This window comes from Alosa pseudoharengus, unplaced genomic scaffold (genome assembly GCF_046254945.1).
Source record: "Alosa pseudoharengus isolate Yale_2024_CS ecotype anadromous, Long Island Sound unplaced genomic scaffold, YU_APseudo_1.1 YU_APseudo_1.1_scf_19, whole genome shotgun sequence".
Lineage (NCBI taxonomy): Eukaryota > Metazoa > Chordata > Actinopteri > Clupeiformes > Clupeidae > Alosa > Alosa pseudoharengus.
Genome location: NW_027468657.1, coordinates 34552972 through 34576423, shown reverse-complemented (window position 1 = coordinate 34576423; position 23452 = coordinate 34552972). Strand labels below are relative to the sequence as shown.

At 40.4% G+C, this 23452-nt stretch overlaps 1 protein-coding gene across 2 annotated transcripts; it reads left to right on the top strand.

Moving 5' to 3' along the window:
• The first annotated feature begins 5193 nt into the window (after positions 1-5193).
• LOC143132800 (glutamine--fructose-6-phosphate aminotransferase [isomerizing] 2-like) lies at positions 5194-21689 on the top strand. 2 transcript variants are annotated; one of them, XM_076292593.1, is made up of 20 exons: positions 5194-5326; positions 6238-6345; positions 7560-7667; positions 8361-8486; positions 8902-8960; positions 9693-9827; positions 11414-11475; positions 12432-12511; positions 12778-12855; positions 13995-14112; positions 15267-15430; positions 15829-15924; positions 16590-16687; positions 17081-17201; positions 17332-17489; positions 18604-18718; positions 19068-19195; positions 19715-19882; positions 20096-20257; positions 20471-21689. In XM_076292593.1, the coding sequence occupies exons 1-20, from the start codon at positions 5320-5322 to the stop codon at positions 20513-20515; spliced, it is 2136 nt and encodes a 711-aa protein (XP_076148708.1). In that variant the 5' UTR covers positions 5194-5319; the 3' UTR covers positions 20516-21689. The 2 variants fall into 2 exon arrangements, with proteins under 2 accessions (XP_076148708.1, XP_076148709.1); XM_076292594.1 differs by lacking the exon at positions 12778-12855.
• The last annotated feature ends 1763 nt before the right edge of the window (positions 21690-23452 follow it).

The window sequence follows — 23452 nt, the reverse complement described above, 5'->3', positions numbered from 1 at the left end:
TTGTTGCTCACCCAATTTCCGCTATTTACACAGGTAACAGCGTTTCGGCGTTTTCCTCTCGAGGCTCTGCTTTTGTTTGACTTGGTGGCCGTTTAGTTATACTAGTGCCTTTTTGTGTATACAGCGTCCTTGTGGATCCTCCCCCATCTCTGTAGCTGGCGTCGCTTCGCAGCTGGTAGTTGCTGCTACTTTCACCCTAGTGCTTTTGCCCTCTGCAGTGCAAACTTGCTGAAACTGCGGGTAATTAACAGCGGGATGGGGAACTGCTGCCGTGCTGCTGTGTAACCGCTGCTGCTTTGTCTTGACTACGTCGGACCCTTTCTGCCACCAGTGTTTAGGCCTTCTACACAAAGTGCTGCAATCTGCCCTTGTATTTTTGTTTTATTGTTAGCGCCGCATAGACAAGCGGTCGTAACGCCGCAGCTTACACCTAGCTGGCTAGCGGGCCATCACTCTTCCTATTGTGTATTATCGTGTGACCATCATTGTTGTCTCGACTTCATGTTGTCTTATGTGTCACCCCCTCCATTCTGTGTGTTTAGTTAAGGTGTCCAGCCATCTCACCTCTCCAACTCTGATTTATGTTTGATTTTGTAACTTGTTTCTAACGTCTGATTTCTTTTGTTGATTTGATTTGCCATTGGCAGGAGGCCCATTCACTTGTGCTGTTGATAACCAGTGTCTTAGCATTTGTTTTGTTATTCACTTCTTTATTTTGTATATTTTGTTTGTGTTGCACTGGCAGGAGGCCATTTTTCCAGCTGCTGAGAGCCGGTGTCCAACTCTTAGTTATTGTTTTTCTTTAGTTAATTGGTTGGTTGACTGTGACCCCACTAATTGTCCTACCCTGTCCTGTGTCTTTCCTAGGAGCTGAGGCCTGCGGTGGAGGGTCTGCTATCTCCTGGTGGCGTTCCCCTTCTGGTGTGCTACTTACATCACGGGTGTTTCAGACTTGACCTGGCGTGTGTGTGTGTGCGCGTGGACACTTGCAGTGGTGTGACCTTTTCCTGGACGCCCCCCTCACTAGTTAGCCGGTCCCTTCACTGGTAAGCCTCAGTTCCTGTTGGCTGTCACCCCCTTTGTGTGTGTGGTGTGCTTGAGCTACATCAGCTGTAATTTTAGACATTGTCAATAAAATTGTGTTTTTTACTTGGATGAAACAACGTCTCTGTCAGTTAATGAACCTGTGTGCATATTAGACCAATTCACTATATACATTTCCCTGGGTGCAACTCCCAGGGTGGCGTAATCGATCTTACCTGGGTTAGTACCTATGTACTACTCAACTCCCATCTGCCACACCAGGCTTCCACGCATTCTTGTTTGTTTACACTGAAGCTGAAGTGCAAAACGAAAGTAGGTCTAATGTTTGCCTAACTGCCCCCATCAATGCAGATATTTAAAAAAAAAAAAAAAAAGTATAAAAAATATATCCTTGATTAGACTATGTTGGGTTTTGTGGAAGAGCAAATGGACTGTTTTAGTAGTAGTATTCAGTATGCAGTCAGATAGGTCACCATAGGCATATTTGGATTAGCTAAATTAACAAAATGTAGGAAAATAGAACAGACTGAAAATAAAGTAGGCACTGATCTTTAAAATTCTGTAGCCTAAATGTCGTCAGTCATTCTTAATCTTTGCAATTGGTGCACTGGCATGTTTAACTGTTAGCTGCAGTGTAATGTTAGATTATGTGTAAGTTAAGTACAGAACTGGCCCAAATTTGTGTCTGTGCTCCTAAATTTTTTAACTTGGGCGCACAAGTGCTCCTGGAAATTATTTTTATTGTAAAGCCCTGTATTATATGGAGACTTATACAACAATAGTAAGTCAACTATAATGTGTTCTCCATAGGTTTAAATATGTATATTATTTCCACAGGAACAATACATTTACCATTTCTTAGTGTATATAATTGTATAACATGGACACCTTTGAAGCCATGCCAGCCTTAGGGAACCAAAGGGTGAGTAAATGGTCTGATACTGACATTTCCTATTATATCATCCATTACAAGGCATTTGATCTCTTGGCCAATACTGATTGGATAAGATGTTCATAGACCACAAAGATTGAACCATGTTAACTCATGCGGAATAAAAGAGATGAAACGCAACAAATCCCACACAAACCCACACCATCACATTTACACACACAAACCCACACCATCACATTTATACGTTGATGCAACGCAACAAATCCCACACAAACCCACACCATCACATTTACATGATGGAACGCAAATCCCACACAAACCCACACCATCACATTTACACGCTGCACAACGAAAACACACCACAGCAAGGAATTTGAATCAGTTGCCCTTCACACAGAATTGCACATATCTGCTGTTCCTCGTGATAGTGTTTCGGGAAACTGGGGAGATTAACTAATCTACCAGCTCAAAACACATCATGTCAACCTGCACAGTGGGTAGAAGGCCGGTCATTAAGGTACGTGTCATTTTAAGTGTTGTTTCACACAAAACAGAGAACTAACTATAGGCTACCAACATTTATTACAGCTTGACCATAACATGATGACTAAGAGAACAAGTGCAGTTACTAATAGCCACAAAATAATTTCAACCATGTATTGCTAAACCTACAGACAAGCAGAAATGACTAAGAAATATCTTTGAGAATAAGATAGCAATATGTGACAGAGACGTATCCTTTATTCTCCCCCAACCCTATACAATCTAAATTACCCCACAATAACTGGAAGCTGCACAGAGGTTAGATATCTAAGTGAGCCAGTGATATCACTTGTATCCAATTGAAACATGACATGTACTTGTCTGAACTGGCAGGTATCATCTGTTTGACATGTGTCTTCTTTACTCTCTGTTATAAAGATAAACTACTATCAATAAAGGTTCATTCACAACCAACCAACCTTCTGTAACTATGGCTGTATGTGTATGTGGGTGGATTCTGGGTAAATTCCGGTAGGCCAAAGCAATAATACTGAGTGGACAATGAACTTGAGCACAGATGTGATAGAGATTGCTTTTCTCTGTGCCACTGATTGTCTGACCCAAAGCTAATCTGGAAAATGCTGTCATAGTATTACAAAGTAATACATAAAAAAGTAATACAAGTAATACATTACATAGTATTACATATGTGTTTATTTATATTCTTATTTAAAAATATGAAATATCAGTTAGCCTACCACACAGTATCATAGAAAACATGACCTCTTATAACTTATATTCGTATATCCTTATATCTTATCCTCATAGCCTGACAATTGATATTTTAAATGGAATCTAAACATTGGATATCTGAATATTAATTTAATGCCAATCCATGATATTTTTTCACAGTGGGACGTGACATCAAATGGGACATGACCAAAATTCTTCACAGATATGTTTCAGCATTACACACCTGTTCGATCTTTAGATCACGTAATGGGTGGAGCAGGTTTTAGATGCCATGCTGTGCAGCTCTGGTGCCATCCATCTTCCTGATGACATGACAGGTGCTCCAAATGTAGCCAAATTCTACACTCAAAACCAAACTGTTCTTATGCTTTTTGCTAATTGATCTAGTGCTGTTTTATCTGCTCATTAACTAACTTTCAATTACCAATGTGTATGATCTCTGCTAAACTTACCTGTTCACTTCTTCACTTACCATACATGGTCAATTCGTTTTTTTCCTGGGCGGTCCTACAGGGCTATCCACATCTGCCTTCAATGATATTGCTTGCTTTCATTTTATATTCAAGTGAATACTCTTTGTCTGATATATGAATATTAAATTAGATTAGATTTGACAATAAAGTTGAATCTAATCTAATATTCATCTCAGATGACCTTAATACAAGGGTGGTAGTATGGTCACACACATTTGATATGACTGAGCATAGGCTACTCTCAGTATGAAGCATGATGGAGATAACAAATAAAAATGATCGCTCAGATAGTAAACTGTACATTTACATTTATTCATTTAACAAACACTTTTATCCAAAGCGACTTACAGCAATAGAATAACATATCAGCTACATTTCAGAGGAGACATAGGTCTATAACCTATAGGTATCAAGGCCGTAGTCATGTCAACATTGGGGGTAGGCCTACCAAATCTGTGGTGGGGTCTGGGGGACCCCCAAACAGAATTTCAATACATTTCCTGTCATGCAAAAATATTATTAAAAATCACAAAAAGTCATTAGTTAAGTCAGTCAATTAGGGTATTCCAAACTTTTGACTGACATAGGCATAGATGAAATATGAATCCCTGGGCACAGATACAAAATACTTTTTTTTTTTTTTTTTTTTTTTAAACCTTAAACAATGACTTCTGGTGAGTTTTGTTGAAAGAGAAGAGAAGGGTGAAGAAGAAGCAACTTCATGCAGAGGCTTGGGCTTCAGGGCCCCCTGAGCTCTTGGGCCCAATAGGCCCATTCAGTAATCCATCCATAGACCTGTGGTATGACTCCATTTATCTCCAAAATGTATATTTTAACATAAATTACAAACTAGAGTATCTTTGTTAACCTCTATATTACACAGAATGCAATGGCTCTTTGACTAAAATTACAGACACCTGAGGAAGGCTTAGACTCATAGGTTTGGACCTAGCCTAATAAGATGAGGGACAGGATTCAGGAAATGGCTACTAAGACAGGCCCCTCTTCTGTCTGACTCGCCTCACGTTATCCCATGCTTTATAGCCTGCTTTCTCACAGAAACTATGTTTTGTGCCAGCATAGAAACACTACTACAGCTTTTATTTGGTGAATGGAGGTGCAAATTCCTTTCTGTGGTTAATGTCCGCGATTCACATTAACTGTAGGCTATAACCGCCAGTGCATTACACGTTTTTCCCAAGGTGCCGTCACTACATTTGAGTCCCATGTTTTGCCCGCATGGATCCGCGATTAAATGCGCAACATGCAAGAGTGCGTAACAACCATTTCTAAGAGGCCTATAAACAGGTTAAGTTCTGACATTTCCACTAGTATGCATTATTTAGGTTGTAAGACATGTAAAAGAAATGACACCGGCACGCGCAAATTCAGCATTTAAAATTTAAATTTATGCAGGCTATGGAAAATGGAAATGAAAAAGTTCCTTGTAACTATGACGATAACTAAACCAGGTGAATAGCAGTCATTCTCGGAAGGTGTTTTAATTATGCTAAAGGGGTGGAGTTGTGGTGCTAAAGAAACCGCTCTGCACAAATGCTGTCACTCAGCATACCAAGATCTCACTGTGGACACTAAGGAAGAACTGCGCATCAAAGGCATTACAGAGTGTACAGGACCACGAACTTTTATACAGTTTAAGAGAAGGACAACATAATGTGCGGTAAGATACAAACTTATATCCAGACATCAAGACTAAGACTTATCTAAGATTTGGTAATAACTCAGACGTCAAGTCTTGTAAAGAAACAAAATTTTGTCAGTGGTTTTTAATGTCGCTGTATTGATACGTTTCTAATACTTTTCTGTCAAATGAGGACATGGGCTATTCCTACTGGAATGCCCAGCGCTGCAGATACCAGAAATACAGGCTACACTCACTGGGCGCTACGTGTCACTCCTCCATCCTCTCAGGTGTTACGGCAGCTCTTGTAAAGCCTGCTTGTTTGTGAAGGCTGCTTGCTCCTTTCACCCATTTACAAAAGATATGCTATCTCACGTAGGATTTAGTGTTTCTAAGTTTTTCTTTCTTAAGTCCTTGCGTTGAGTTTGCAAACTTCTCAACGTGCTTTAAGTTGAAATACAAATAGCCTACTTATAGAGCTAATACGCTTCTGTCCGGGATTGATACTGTCTACCAAATGTGGTTCAAATTTGAATAGAAAAACGTAAGCTAGGCTTATCCAGACGCCACGTTACATGACAAGAGTTCTGTGTCTCGATGTAGTCATATTCTTTCTCTCTCTCTCTCTCTCTCTCTCTCTCTAGCCTACTGTATGCTATGTCTGTCAGCGTGTGTCGCTTTCAGTCCATTATGTCAGACAATGTTATCGAAGGCTAACACACCTAGACTGCTCAGGATGAGAGGATATTTAATTCAAAATTCAAAATGAAAATGTGTTGGCTTCCAACAGGACATAGGCAGTGTTGACAGTGTCGGCTTAAACCTGACATAACCAAATCTTAACAGCTTCAGTAGGCTATTTCTTGATGACAGTTGAGATATATAGAATTGTTTTAAACAAACCACCAAAGTGTAATGATGTGTAATAATTGTTTCTATATCTCCCACAGGAATATTTGCCTACCTGAATTATCAAGTGCCCCGCACAAGGAAGGAGGTCTTTGACACCTTGGTGAAAGGGCTCCAGAGGCTGGAATACAGAGGATATGATTCCGCTGGTGAGACTTCACTTGATCTAACTAACCATCACACAAGAGATTTGTCTGCAGATAATGTGAAATGAAATGTAGCTTCGGCCTTGTCAAAACTTCAGACAGTTGAGTGCATTCAAATTCAGGCCAAATATAGTGTTGTTTTTGGGGGGTTCCTACCATATTCCTACCATCTATCAGGAAATGCAGTTCCCTTGTTGTCCAACGTTGTTGTCCTGTGAATTCAAATAAAACTGTACTCTTTCTAATAAAGAGTGGACAGCTTCATGCTTTCATTCACAGCTGACAGTGACAGTTTAGTACCTCTAGTATTCCTGTAATTCCTAGACACATATTGCAATGCCTTTGGCAGTGTTTTCACTGTCGACAGAATAGTAAAGACATCTTATGTCTGTACAAAGAATGAATAGCCTAAACCACCCCTTAAGATGAAATGAAAGTTGGAAAGTTGAAAATATGTGCAGATGGCAGGTCAAGATATCTATAGGCAAATACTTCTCTTTTTTTGTAAGTACCCATTTCATATACCATGCCTGGTTCTTTGAATCCATTCTAAAGTAAACTCAGTAAAACAAAGTACAGCTTCAAATGTAGACCATAGTGGGAGTTGAGGTATATAAGAGCAGAAGCAGAAAGGGCTGGGTATAGACAGCTATGTATCACGTAACTGCTGGGAAGAGACAGTGCTGGGAGCCATGGAATACAGGAAATACTACAGTACATTTCCTAGCCTAATTCTACGAAAGAATGCAAAGTAACTACTAAAGAATGCAAAGCATCTTCTCTGTGTGACTTATTTGAGCTCCAAAAAAATCAAGTGTGATGCCTACGTTTAAAACGGCCTTCTCAGGTCATTTACAATTTTCCTGTTAGGAGCAAGTCAAGCAGGTATGACAGATGTCAAGCCAAACAGCTGTGTGTTTAAACCCCATGTAACATATTAACCTTGCTGTGTGTATATGATTCAAAGCCATAGGAGATATGCCTGAAACATTGCATATGTGCTTTATATGTTATATAATAACACCTTCTTAATACCATACATTAAGACATTTTTCTCAATATTCTCCGGCTGTCTTCCTACCTTGTTTATGTTTGCTTTGGAAGTATTTCATTTGTTTAACTGTGCAGCATTGTTGCCCAATCAGAAGTCATTGCTCTCTATAGACATGGGTATTCCCTTCTGTGTGTTTCACAACTGTATCAATGCTGGCTTGTAGGCATTGCAGTGGATAGTCCAGGCAAGACCACGAACAAGGATGCAAACAGTAACATCTGCCTCATCAAGAAGAAGGGCAAGGTTAAGGCTCTGGATGAGGCGCTCTACAGTAAGGCCAATAGCATTGCTTATGGTCACATTGTTCACAAACTGATATTGCATGCATTTATCCATGTATTTGATTTGCTATCTTTTTACATTTGGGAATACTTGGCTCAGAGATCAAGTCATTGAAGTCCTTCAATAAGTACATCTTTACATTCCCCATTTCTAGTCCCTCGGCATGGGTGTTTGCACAGAACAGAACTTTCTTGTTCAGACTTCATCAATTGTTCAATTAATTCACTGACATCCTCATTGGTTGTCAGCTAGGACGAAGAGTCATATTGTATGAATTTGTATTGTATTTATAATATTGTAAGCCTGTTATGTGTGCATAGTTACCCTGTTCATTCATTTCAGTATCAGTGCATTAATTGTATGGGCTTAGCATGGCCTAGCATTATAACTCCTACAAGTTGGTACTTATAGTATACTGTAAAATATCGTATCTTAAATCATTTTGTTTAGAACTAATAATCTAAGTTGCTAACAGCTTAGAGACTTGCTATGCAACAAACAGTAATTTGCTTTATTTTGAAGGAACTTTAAGATGTATTGTTTTGTCAGGGCAGCAAGCAGTTTGTGGCAACAACAAGCGTGTTATCTCTCTTTCCTCTGACCATAGAATGGTAGTATGATATAGCAGGACTGTAAAGTGGTCAAAACTGCATAATGCATAAATGTTACTACTATTAACCAGATGGAGACTCCATGGACCTTCAGGAGGAGTTAGAGACCCACTTTGGTATCGCTCACACTCGCTGGGCAACGCATGGAGAACCCAGTCCCATTAACAGCCATCCTCACCGATCTGACAAAAATAATGGTAACATTTAATTATTCACATACTTATGAACACTTAACAAGTTAATGCCTCTGTGAAACGTGTATGTTTTATTGTTATGTATGCTTGTATTTAAAAGAATTTAGTAGCCTTTTCTTTCCTAGTAGCATCCATGGATTTGTTTTTACAATAATTTACTTAAGTAAAGTGCTGAGAATGGGATGTGTGCATGAACCAGAGCAAGAACTCAAGTTATGCTTTGTTTTGAGTTGAAAGTAGGCCAAGTATGAAAAAGGAATTGCCAGTGGCTTATGCTGTAGGAAATATAATGATTAATACTAAAGGAAGTAGGCAATGTAATAATGTTTTATTATCTAACGATAGAAAATGGCATGGTACTATAAAGGATTATTTGGCACGTATGATAGAGATGACTGACTAAGTATTTTTCCATCAGAGTTTGTAGTCATCCACAATGGAATCATCACCAACTACAAAGAATTGAAGAAGTACCTGGTAAGGGCAATATATATGGACTGTGCAGGCCAGTTGCACACACCCACTAATCTTTGTGTGACAATGTATGCACACCCCACAGTTTTTTCCCTGATATTTATACTGAAAAAATTCAGTACTTATTTTTCCAATATTTGCTTATTACAAGACAAGTTTGCCAATTTAAGTTTTGTTTGCCTCATACTAAGTGAAATTCTATTGGCAAATCTTGCCAGATAATTATGCTTATTTTAAAGGTGCTCTAAGCGATGCCACACGTTTTTTAGGCTAAAACATTTTATGTAATTTACTGCAAACATCAAACTAACCGCCTGCTGTCTGTGTCCTGAATATGCTGTAAAAAAAACACGATCTCTGTGGACAGCCCAGGCTCCAAAAACGACAACAAAAACAACCTGGGCAAACCTAGCCCATAAAAACATAACAAACTGTTCCAGCAAATCACAGAAGAGATGCGCATTTAGGAGAGTTTCAATTGCACGTTATCACTTAGAGCACATTTAAGTAGTATTTCCACAAAACAAGAAACTTTCACTTACAAGATTTTCAAGAGATATTTCTTTGTAAGACCATGGCTGGTATAACTTGTTGTGCAACTGACAGAGCAAGTGTTAACAATGAAAAGGCCTAAATCCTGCGTACAGAAAGGGCATGCGTGTCATGTGTATCGTCCTGCCGCTGCAGGCTACATGGAGGTATCTCATGTTCTTTCTTTCTTCTCCCAACCCTCAGAACTCCAAAGGTTATAAGTTTGAATCGGAGACAGACACGGAGGTCATCCCCAAACTGATTAAATATGTCTATGACAACAGGGAGAAGGAACATTTGTCCTTTTCAACTCTGGTCGAACGAGTTATTCAACAGTTGGTGAGTGTGTGTGTGTGTGTGTGTGTGTGTGTGCAAAAACTTGCTAAAGGCACCAAATGTGGCAGGATCAGCCCTGCATGTGCAAATGTTTTCTAAAACCAGTCTCAGATGACAGCTACTTATACTGTATCTCGAGTGTGTGTGTGTTGTATCTGAATGGTGACATTAGTGTGATCGTTTTTATATACCATCCTATCCTATCTATTATTCATTTTTACATCACATTAGTGATACCATCTCACCATAGGAGTCGATTCTCCTTGTTGGAATGGGTGTCCTGATTTTTGTTTGCCAGCTAGGTGGGAAGGTGTCCCATTACAAGACAGGGAGGGTTACAGGAGTCAGTTAAAGTAAGATCTCCCCTCTGGAAAGCCTGAGGTAGGAGGGAGCAGTGGAGGGGTCTATCAAATAGCACCTCTAACTGTGTTCAGTCCTAATGCAATTTGTCAAATCAGTCACACTATGAAATACTATCATACCAAATAAACCATGATGTATCATACTGTGAAGACATACATATTATAGTATGCCATAGGCATGTCGCTTTAAGAATAATATAAAACCAGTTTGCATGCCATCAAGTTAGTACAGAATGGTGTTTTGGTTTTGCATGGTGTGGGGTGCAAAGATGAGGATGAGGATGAGAATGACAAATGTCATTGTGTGTGTGTCTTTGTTGGTATGATTTGTTAACTTACCACAGGCCCATAATTAGTATGTTAGAAGATGGTGTAACCCACTTAGTGACCGTCTTTTGCACCCTTGGACCCTATGACATCACAGCTTTGCAACTCAGCTAGAGCCTCAGCCCATCATGACATCAGTTTTCCATTTGGTTGGAGAAAAACACAGTTTTGCCTCTCTCTCTCTCTCTCTCTCTCTGTCTCTCTCTCTCCCTCTCCCTCTCCCTCTCTCTCTCTCTCTCTCTCTCTCTCTCTCTCTCTCTCTCTGTCTCTCTCTCTCTTTCGTTTCAAACATGCACTGGGATTGGGCTAGGTTGAAAGTGTTGCCATGTTTGTGTTGATAACATCTGTGAGGCTGCTGAGCACAACCATAAAACTCCTCCGGTCATCCACACGGACGGCAGAAGGGCCTAGAGAGGCCGCCCAGAGCCTCTGGCCTCACCTGAGCTCCTGAGAAAGGCCTGAGTTGTGAAGCGCCTCTGTGCAACCGTGCCCTCCTTCAGAGAGTGTGCAGTTTGTGAGCAGGGACCAGTGAGCGAGGCTTGCACAATAGCTGTCTTTTTCCCTCTGCTCCCCCTCCCTGATCTCAGCCCACAGTGTGTGTGTGTGTGTGTGTTTTGAGGGAGGGGGGAGGGGGATTGGTGTTACTCTAGCTCAAATGTAGCCATCAGTGAAACCTCAGTTAAGTTTTTAAGGACATGGTCACTAACACTCTCACTGCTTCTACCTGCCTGACATTTTAAATTGCTGGGTCAGTAACAGGAGAAGAATGTTCTCCTGATTTTTCTCCTTCACTGCTTCAGAAGAAGTGATTGTCTCTGTCTGTGATGTTGCTGGGTACTGGTTGGTTCGTGTTCTATCTCGTCCATACTGACAAAGCCTTTTTTTTTGCTGTGATTTTAGGAAGGCGCCTTTGCTCTTGTCTTCAAAAGCAGCCACTTTCCAGGGGAGGCTGTGGCCACCAGGTCAGTTCCAGTCTCCAGATTCCATGCATACATAAACACACACACACACACACACACACACACACACACACACACACACACACACACACACACTCGTGTCTTGGATAGTTAGGCGTCCTCTCTAGCCTGTGCTCCCTGTGAGGTGGAGGAGCCCCGCCAGACCCTTCCTCCAGTGCGGAGTGTGAAGGAGGCCTGAAGTCAGCTGAACCACAGCCTGTAGCTCTGACTCATTCACCAGCCACTCAGGTTTCCAGTTACAGTGCTGTAATGCTTGTGTAAGAAAACCTCTTTAAGTGCAGAGGTTATTGGACTTCTCAGTGACTGTCAGTTAATGAAAAATAAAGATAGGTGGCCACCACGTGTTAGTTGGTGCAGGAAGAAGATCCTGCCACACACCAAACCTGTGACATGTTTTTTTACAGTGTTCAGCTGTCTTCCTTGTTCACACACACACACACACACACACACACACACACACACACACACACACACACTCTCCCTTGCTCTCTTGGTCAGTCACAGGCATGGCTGGTTGTAATTAGGATCCAGGCCTTTCCTCCCCATTAGCTTTAGTTGAGCTCTAAGCTGACAGCAGGGCTGCTTTAGTCACAGCTCCCTCTTGCTTTTCCTCTTCCTCTTTGTTTTGCTCTTCTCTGTCTTTTTGTTATTAAAGAGGGCACTTCTCTGTTACATCACCACCACACACACACACGCACGCATGCACGCAGGCACGCACGCGCGCACACACACACACACACACACACACACACACACACACACACATACACATTGTCCTACTCAAGGAAAAACGGTCTAATGCCATATTACTGTGTATAGTCATTTTCATGTAAATATTCAAATAAGCACCTGAAAAGGTCAACATTTTGCTGTTGTCAGCGTTCATCGGCAGTGATATCTTGTGGTCATCTCTGTTTTTTCACTCCTGTGTGTCCTAGGAGGGGAAGCCCACTGCTGATTGGTGTACGGAGCCAGTTTGAGCTGCCCTCTGAGCACATCCCCATTCAGTACAACAGTGGTGAGCACCAACCCTAGTCTAGTGGCCAAAACTGCATCAATGCATTTTTGGGAGAGCCTTTCTGTTTTGAGCCTCCAATCTTGTGAATGAGGGCTGCTTGTTGTTTATGATGTTTAAATTTGTTTACATTTAATATGGAAATTCTAAAACTAACTGCATGTTTGTGGACTTCCAGTAACCAAACCAGTTTGTCCTGATTATTTTGGAGCTTTAAATAGACTGCATTCACTTCAGTCCTGATGATGTCATATTTGTTTTATTCATAGCTCCGTACTTCTCTGTCCTGCATGATGGGCCCAAGGCCTCTAGGGCCCCTGGGACTCTGAGTGAGCTGGAGCCCATAGGTGGGGTTCAGCAGCACACCAACAGCACTGGGGCTCTGCTGGGGCTTAGATACGCATGGGGAGTCTAGGGTTCTTCTTCGGGTTCAAACTTCACTTTTTAGTCCTAATAATTTGCATATGGTGCTGGGTGATTTTGCTTATTGCTTTCATCTTATCTTTGACATAAATATCCTCTCTCTAATAGCAAAAAGCTCTTTATGTATGAAAAATCACTGATATAAATGAGTTGTGAAATCTGCTTCTTACCTCTCTAAGGCACATTTACTAATTTACAGTATAAAGAAATCCATGAAGGGGCAGGATGTGGTTGTTGTGTTTGTGTGTGTGTAGTGTATAATTTTTTCAATGACACCAATCCAATCCATGCTACTCATCCCCTTAGAAATTAGTTTGTGTGTGTGTGTGTGTGTGTGTGTGTTGGGGGGGTGGGGGGGTTATCTGTTATCTGTTTGGGGTTGATTTTCTGTTATCTGTTTACACAAGATTATGCTCACTCCTCTCATAATTATCAAGTATTAAACGGGTTGAAAGTCCAAGGCTTGAAACCAGGAAGACAGTTCTGAAGACGGAAAGAGGGGAATGGATCAGGAGGAAGAAAATAGGCAAATATTCTGTGTTAACATTGACAATTGTCCAACAAAGGTCACTTAAAGTATGTTCTGGGAATGCCCCTCGTTAGTGTGCTAATTTTTGTTAGATACTAATCTTTGGTTTTAAACCCATCTCATACCACTGTTTGGCTGCCAGTGGTTACAATTCTCACAGATAGGCTAGTACAAACTGTGATGTACAATATCTACCTATGGAGATGAGTGATGTTATTATCCCATGAAAAAACAGACCGTATCTTCCTCAGCTTAATTCCCCTCTGTTTTGTCCTGTCATATCTGGTAGGTTTGGGTGCTTTGGTTCATTTGGTTCATTGGTTTTAGATCCCTCCTTTTGCTTTGAGCTGTGTATCCAACCAATCAATAATGTTTATTTGAAGTATTTACAAAGCTGGGAAAAGTTGAGTATGACTGTATAAAATACTTCAAATACACATTTTTCACCACCTGTTCATAATACTTGTCTATTTCAGTCTCCCTGGGATATATCTGAGAGATTGGAAAGGTAACCTCATGTGTTGTTCCCTTTAGCACGTATTCAAGAAGGAGTTCAGGAGAGGAATAGTCGGAACAAGACAGACTCTGTAGTGGAACAGCAGGAAGTTGTGGGTGGGAAGGCTGTCGAATACTACTTTGCCTCAGATGCCAGGTGAGTTCAATTGGAGTTCAATTGAGGTATTTTACTCATCTGTGAAAAAAAGGCATAGCAGCAGCTACGTAACAAGACCCTACTTAGTATGCAAGTTTGCAAAACACATAAGCAAAATGAAAATAGCTCACAATCCACACAGTAAGTAAAACACAGACTGAAAAAATCAAATGAAAACTTTGAACTCTCAAAGTTAGAAAACATTCAAAAAGTATGCACACGAAAAGTATAGGGCATTAATTGTGTGGTAGCCATGAACTACTTATGGAGAGAACTTTTTCTCTTTTTTGTCTATAGAGTATCCAGAGCAAATGGAGTTGCTGTTTTAACCAGGTCCAAATCCAAACACCGGGCCCCACAACTCCCTCTACTATTCATTTTAGAATCATTCACTGAACAAAACAAATCCACATTACAGTTATCACTTGCACCTGGTGCACTGCCGACATGGATACATCTCGTAACAATCGTGAAACATTACCTTGTCAGTAGATACAGTATAGCTCTATGGAGATTGCCTGTTGCTAGTCCTTGGCCTCCACAACAAAAGCATTTTTATTGTGTACAGGGGGAACAAGCCATGAGAAGTAGGCTATTTACAATGGAAAAGTCAAATGTAAATATATCGGGACTCTAGAGGGACCTCTAGAGTTGCCAAAAATACCTGAAACTGCATAGGGTGCTTCTAAAGGGAATGGCAGATGTCACTCTCACTTAAATGGATGTTACGCCCAAAACACACCCACACCCCTGTTTAGATCGCTTAAACAGAGGAATGTGGCTGCACAGGAATGTGGCTGCACAGACCTGAAAACAGACCTGAAAATCTAGATGCCACATAGGAAGACAATTTCTAGGAACTTCTGATGTCACAGCCCAGCCTTGGAGCCATTATTATTATTTTGCCAAATGGTGATGCACTGTAGGCTCCACTATCCAGAGGAAAAATGTCTAGACTTAATCAAATCTTTTCTTTGTCTCACAAGAAATAAATCACCTCTTATTGAGATCTGACCTGGTTCTCCTGACACAGAGTCAAACTTAAATTGGACTTGGGCTGAGACAAGATGAGGGTTTTTTCTCAAGAGACACACGTCAATTCCTCACTTACTCTGACATAAATAAGCTGACCTGGGTTGTATCACTTTCCTCAGTGCCATCATTGAGCACACCAACAAAGTGATCTACTTGGAGGATGACGACATCGCAGCTGTGATCAAGGGGAACCTGTCTCTGCACCGTATGAGCCGGCAAACAGGAGATTCCCCCTCGCGGGCCATCCAGACCCTGCAGATGGAACTGCAGCAGATCATGAAAGGTCAGATCCCCAATCTTGATGACAACTAATGATTACCATGGCAACAAATTTCCATTGGCCATATTACCTTAACTCCATAAGCTCCACTATTTTATTTACTTAGCATAGACATTTTTTGTTTTCATTTTAATAACATTTTAAGATAGTACATGTGCAGAATTACATCATACTACTGCCTGAACGATGATATTGAATGAAATTCATTCAGATGTTATTAAGATGTTTAATATTCCATCAATTTCCAATACAACACAGAGATATGTTGACTGTATAAGTAGCTAGGGAATTTCCCCAAGAGTAGAATGGTGCTCGTTCAAAGAGCAACCAGGAACAAACTACTGTTCTTGGTTCATTGACCTAGTTAAAATGGGAATGAACCTTCTTGTGTTCCTTCACAGGTAATTTTGAAGCTTTCATGCAGAAGGAGATCTTTGAGCAGCCAGAGTCTGTGGTGAACACAATGAGGGGCCGGATCTCCTTTGATGGCAGCAAAGGTACAATTGCTCTCCTCTGGGGTTTGCATTGGAATTACATCCTGTTCCACAAACAATCCAGGATGCTGTTTCAACACGCATGTGATCAGCGTTTAAATGCTAAGAAAGGAATGATTCATTGAAATGTAGTCAGCTTTTTCCCTTTGTGTACATGACCTGTGAAGGACAGATCAGAACAAGCATTTTATTTACTGTAAAATATTAGTTCCTTATCTGTTGTTAGACATAATTTGTGAAATTATTAAAGCGCACACAAACTCTGACAAATGCACTTTACTCTGATGAATATTATTTGCTATACTCCTCCCTGTAGTTTATTATGTACAGTGTTAATATGTACAAAGGGAGGTGGACACACAAAAGGCTCTTGGCAACAGTCGTTTTTCTCCTTAGGGCGTTCAATCTGGGTGCAATTTTATTCAGTTAATCATTTAAATGTTACTGTGGTAAAACATTGAAACATTTTGGCTTGTATACTAGTTGTATACTACAGTATTCATTCAGTTCAATCCAACTGTATTAATGAGTATTTGTGCATAGGTTGTTAGGTATGTTGTAGATTATTATTTTCACCAGATTTGTATTTTTTAAAGGAATGAAGCAATGAAATAATCAAGTGAATTGTATGTCAAAATGAATAAGGCATCTCATTTCTGAACCTGTAGTGATTTTGGGAGGCCTGAAAGATCACCTGAAAGAGATCAAGCGCTGCAGGAGACTCATCATGATCGGCTGTGGCACTAGCTTTCATGCAGCTGTGGCGGTATGAATTTGACTAACATCACAACAAGAATGGAACATAAATACAAATGGGACACTTTATACAGTTGAGGGTGGTGGGGAAATTGGCAGTGACAAGGCCATAGGAAATATATATTTGTTTAAACTACACAGACTACACAGTGGCACCTGGATATAAATATAAAAGTTAATGAGTATGACAATATATTATTTTAACAAACATAGGCTTTGAGTCTTAATTGAAACACCCACAACCCCATCCCTGCTCTCCCTCCTTGGACATCAGAATCTATGCATTTACATATTTTACACATATGAAGAGAGCGTATTTGTCTTGAGATATACAGTAGACACAAGTTGATGTATGTTAACTTGTGGAGGCATATGTTATAAATGGGATTGCTATTGTTTTTAGACCAGGCAGATCCTGGAGGAGCTGACAGAACTTCCAGTTATGGTGGAGCTAGCCAGCGACTTCCTGGACCGATACACACCTGTCTTCAGGGATGATGTTTGCTTCTTCATCAGCCAATCGGGTATTTAATGAGGCCTAGTCATATTGAGCAAAGCTATTTTGTGTGTGTGTGTGTGTTTATTTACAGGTGTTGTGAAATGTGAAAATGTGTTTTTGTGAACATGTGTGTGTGTGTGTGTTTGTGTGTGTAGGTGAGACGGCTGACACACTCATGGCACTTCGGTACTGTAAGGACAGGGGGGCTTTAACCGTGGGCATTACCAACACAGTGGGCAGTTCCATCTCACGAGAGACAGACTGTGGTGTGCACATCAATGCTGGGCCAGAGATTGGCGTGGCCAGCACAAAGGTAGAGACAGACACCGACACAGAGAACTACTGAGTGCACAGAGCACAAGTACCTACTACTGTAAAGCACATATGATGTCAGTTTAGAGCACAGAGCACAAGTACCTACTACTGTAAAGCATATATGATGTCAGTTTAGAGCACAGAGCACAAGTACCTACTACTGTAGAGCAGTGTTTCTTAAATGGTGGGTCGGGACCCAAAAGTGGGTCGCGGAACCATTCTGGGTGGTCTTGGAGCTTGTGGGTAAAAAATAAAATAAATAATCACCCATTTTAAGTGCTACTAGTACTATCTTAATATCCTGAAGACTTCACAAATGTAATGCCAAACATCAGCATGTTCTAAAAAAGTAGGCCTACAGGCACTTTGCGTGTCTTACCATGTAGTTCACCTTATCTGTTGGCTTGAACGCTAAAAAAAAAATATGGGTCGCGACTAAATGAACATGGGAAATTGTGGGTCCCAAAGCCAGACCAGTTAAGAAACACTGCTGTAGAGCATATATGATGTCAGTTTAGAGCACAAGTACCTACTACTGTAAAGCATATATGATGTCAGTTTAGAGCACAGAGCACAAGTACCTACTACTGTAAAGCATGATGTCAGTTTAGAGCACAGAGCACAAGTACCTACTACTGTAAAGCATATATGATGTCAGTTTAGAGTACAGAGCACAAGTATACTGTAAAGCATATATGATGTCAGTTTGCCATTATTTGTCATAATATACTGTTAATACACTGCATATATCTATATTATTATTTGTACTATTTTAATGTTACTGTTACTACATTGCACATAATCTGTACATGTTGTTCATACATTGTTCATATCACATAGCCATATCTATTCTGCTCTTATAAAGTAACTGCTAATACACTACACATATTTATATCTAATTTATATTACTCTAAACCACCTTCTGTAAACCAACTGCATACTACTGTCTACACTGCACTATATTTCTTGTCCTGCATGCACCACCTGTCTATACTTTGTATATCACATTGCACTTTTCTGCTTTTTTGCACTTCTGGTTAGACGCAAACTGCATTTTGTTGGTTTTGTACTTGTCCTCTGCACAATGACAATAGTGTATCACACTTTCTCAGGCATATACCAGTCAGTTTGTGGCCATCATTATGTTTGGTCTGATGATGAGCGAGGACAGAATCTCAATGCAGAAGAGGAGAGAGGAAATCATCATTGGGCTCAAAGATCTCCCAGGTGAGCCTATGTCCTGCTCCACAACCCTAGCACATCTAGTCCAAATACCCAGTCTGCTTGTGGTGCTGCTGATACATGGGGCAGCTTTCTGAGCAATCTTGCTTGTCAACCACATAACTGGTTCCATGGGATCTGGTTGGATGATCATGACAGTTTGCCTACTTGTTAAATTTATTTGCTGCCCAATATCAGAAGGAATGTGCCCTAACAACAATACTCAGGAACATTGTCCAGGAACATTGCTTAAACAGTTATTGTATGAAGTATGAATATCATCAGCTTTATGTCAATGTTGTATCTGACTCTGGTACTTAGCTCCCTCTCTCTGTGTTCCCTCTTGTGACCCTAGACATGATTAAGAAAGTGCTGGAACTGGATGAAAAGATCAAGGGCATTGCACAGGAACTCTACCAGCAAAAATCCCTGTTGGTCATGGGTCGAGGCTTCAACTACGCCACCTGCCTAGAGGGGGCACTGGTGAGTCCAGCGGTCCTCAAAGGCCTAGCTTCTTTTTGGGCCAGTCATTTGTAGCACCAGCACTCTTTAGCTTTGCCATTAGATATGTTTTGAATGATATTAGTAGGGATGTCAACCTGTTTCACAAACTCATGGAATGCAAATACAAAACGTGTGCCATAGCTTTTCACCTCCAGAACAGTTTACAACTCTTACACTGCGCAACTTAACATATCTGTCCCACTTTGACGTCAGACGGCAATGCATCATATCTGCAAAGCAGTATACTTACTTAATACAGTCATAAAACTATCTATGTGAAGATTGCTAATATTATTACTGATTCTCTTTTATGTCCTGTCATAAGATTTGCTATCACAAAAGGCTATTCAGATGTGTGGGAAACATTTCCTTATAAAATTTCAGTCTTAATTAATCACCTCACATCATTAAGACATGAAGGCAAACCCCTCATTATCAAACCCCAACATGTATTTACATGACTGAGCAGCTTGTATGGTTCACTCCTTGACCCAACAGAAAATAAAGGAGATCACCTACATGCATTCAGAGGGCATCCTGGCTGGAGAGCTAAAGCATGGGCCACTCGCTCTAATCGACAAGGACATGCCGGTCATCATGGTCATCATGAGGGATGCCTGTTACACCAAGTGCCAAAATGCCTTACAACAGGTCACTGCCAGACAAGTAAGTCAAACACAGAAACACACACACACACACACACACACACACACACACACACACACACACACAAGCTTGCCTATTCCAAGACAAAGCATGTACACCAGTAGTCACAAAGTTCTAGGAATACTTGCCTGTCAGTCTCAAAAGAGAGAGTGTCAAACTAAACATTTTGTTGCTCTTCTTTCTTCCCTCTCATCGCCACTCTTCTCCATCCAGGGACGACCGATCCTCATCTGCTCCGAGGATGACCCAGAGACCATAAAGTACGCCTACCAGACCATTGGGCTGCCCCACACGGTGGACTGCCTGCAGGGCATCCTCAGCGTCATCCCCCTGCAGCTCATGTCCTTCCACCTGGCTGTGCTCCGGGGATTTGATGTGAGTGACTTACCTTTACCTTTGTGTCCAGCTTCGGTGCCATTGGTGTCACATATGTTATGTTACCTTTGACACTCTGTCACTTGTCACCCATGCTACAGTACATGTTGCTACTGCAACCATTATTACTATTTTCAAGATGAATCGTTTCATTCCTGCATTATTTCTAAGCACTTCAATTTGACACGTGTCATTTTCCCTCTCCCATACTAGGTGGACTGTCCCAGGAATCTGGCCAAATCCGTCACTGTGGAGTAAAACAGAGCAATCGGGGATCTGGAGGAGTCTTCCAGTACATAGTGCAATTAAGTGTGTGTCTATGTGTACGAAGGTGTGTGTGTGTGTGTGTGTGTGTGTGTGTGTGTGTGTGTGTGTGTGTGAGAGAGAGAGAGAGAGAGAGAGAGAGAGAGAGAGAGAGAGAGAGAGAGAGAGAGAGAAAGAGCAGGGATAGGGAATTGTGAAGGTGAGATGGGGACATGAGCAGTGAAGCATGAGCAGCTGTGTATGTGTATGTGTACTGTATGTGGATGTGGATGTATGTGTACTGTATGTGTATGTGTATTTGTATATGGGTGGGCTATTGTGGGGATACTGTATGTTTATCAAACTGAAATGTGAAACTCCACTTTGAATGGAAGAACTCTGAATGGAGAGCACATCTTAATACTGATAGTCACTTTTAAGAAGTTGCTTTTTATCCCAAAGGAATTATATAGTTTACACAAGGCAGTTCTCAAGTATTTTGCAACCAATCTTATTACATAATGAGCCAGAGGAAAGCGTTTTGACGTGCTCACATGGTGATCTGAAGTACTTGTTAATGTGCAATATTGTCTGACATGGGAAGTTAGTGGCCCAGAGGTGAGGTCTCTCATATGAATGTAAGCTATACACAAATGCATTCCATTCTGTTAAACATATTCTGTATGATAAATTGCATACACGTACACAACCAAAGTTTATTTCATGTGTTACAATTTGATATCAGGCACCCTGACAATGGTCATTTGCAAGCTTTCACTGAAGATGTGTTAGCCTCCTCTCCAGAATTTGTGAACAGATCAGTTGATTCAAATCATAGAATAGTTTTCTTAACAGATGGCACAAGGGTATGGGCTATGATTTGTGTAAAGTTTATTACTCTCAAAGAGTTAAAGCTCTTATATGGTTTATCAGGTGATTGTGACTGTCCTATCCATGGGGATCAATCAGTAGGCCTAACTTCCATATCACTGGTCTATAATTGTTTCTTTTTAGGTGAATCTTATTGTAAGATCAAATTGCTATTTTTATTATGTATTTATATTTAAAAAAGTAAACTTTTTTTATTTAGTGATACAGTTGTAGAGTCAGAGTGGAACAATCATTAACTTTGCGATGTGTCTTTCTGTAATGTAGTGTGTAATAATTAAATAAAAAATGTCAAGAAGAAGTCTGAAAAACATTGTGCTGAGTGTGACATATCAAGCCCAGCTAAAGAACTGTGGCATGATCATGGTTTACCATTATAAATCAAAATCAGAATCAGCTTTATTGGCCAGGTTTGCGTAAACAATCAAGGAATTTGACTCTGGTTAATCTAATCTCCTAAATTTGCATAACTTTTAATGTAACCTCTGTCTTCTGAATACTGACAAATCCTCAAATTTCATATAATCATTTACATAAAATACATGGCATTTTATCAGCATTATGGCCGTGACATGCAATAGACACACTTTTATGAGAGATTACATTATGAAAAACTAGCAATGAAATGATTGTCTTTTCCCGTCAACTTTGGTAAATGATTTCCGGGTTACTGAAACACTACTGAACACCAGGGAACATGAAACTCGGTGGCCACTCCTTCACCACGCTAGGCGCCCCAGAACCCGGACAATTATGAATAACCACCAGAACCGTTGCACCCAAGATGACAAAATGTTATGGTATGTTAGTGTCAAGAGCCTGCATCAACCTAGCCCATACCCACTCATTTGTGATTTGCACATGTGCATGCACGCTCGCACACACAAACACACACACACACAGGCAAGAACACACACACACACCATTAGCCTCCTAACATACACAAACACATTCACAAGCAAACACACACACGCACACTCTTATACACAAAAGCAAACTCACACATGCACACTCATTGACATGCACATGAGTTGCAAGAGTAGGAGATTTTATTTATTTTGTGGAGAGTGGGACTGAGACTGATATTTTGTACCACCATGCGGTACATCTAGTTTATTGCTGGCGTTACTCATGTCTGGGGTATTAGCTACAGAGGATCTGACACTTCAAATGCTGGCACATCGTGTTGTAAACCTTTGTAGTAGAGACTTATGTTTCAAATTAAACTGTTAAACAGACGCGAATAGTAGGCTGAACACATCTGCCACAGAAGGAGGTTGTTATGTTAACTCAGTTAACTTATGTGAACAGTATGACAATTACAGGAAGATAATCGCTTAGATTTGTGTTATTAGGCCACTCAAAAATAGGCTATGTCAATCACTGGAGGTATTTTAATATTATGTATTGTTTTGCTAACGCTTAGGCCTTCCTATGGTTTTGATCAGCCTAATAATCTCTGAAATGTCACTTGGAAACACTAAGGTGTAATGTGTTGAAACTGGCATGCAACCAGAACGTTTATCGGCTCTGAGGTCAAATAAAGTCTCCAGTCCTGTAAATTCACATTATGATTAATCACATCCATAATGCACCATTAAAGGTTTTAAAAGTAAGAAAAGGGCACAATTTGTTCATCACACTTTACATTGATATACATCAGCTTTCCACAGCCACTTTGGACATTGTCGCATCAACACTGTGTAGCATAAACTTTTCCTAAAAAACGTTATGGATGTGACATGCATGGAACTTGCTGACTTACAAATTTAAGGAGCTGTGCTCTTAAGGCAAGCTGAGCATACACATTGCTCTACCATTCCCTTGTCAATCTGGAATTTGTCAAATGATTTGAATTTGTTGGAAGCTTGAGTCCATTTATCCCCTTTTTAAATATGTATAATATTGGGTCAGATTACTTAATGTAAATATGTATAATATTGGGTCAGATTACTTAATGTAATCTTAATGTAATGTAATAACAGGAAATGTAATCCATTACAGAGTACAGACTGACTACACACCATTTTTTGTAATCAGTAACGTAATCCATTGGATTACAAA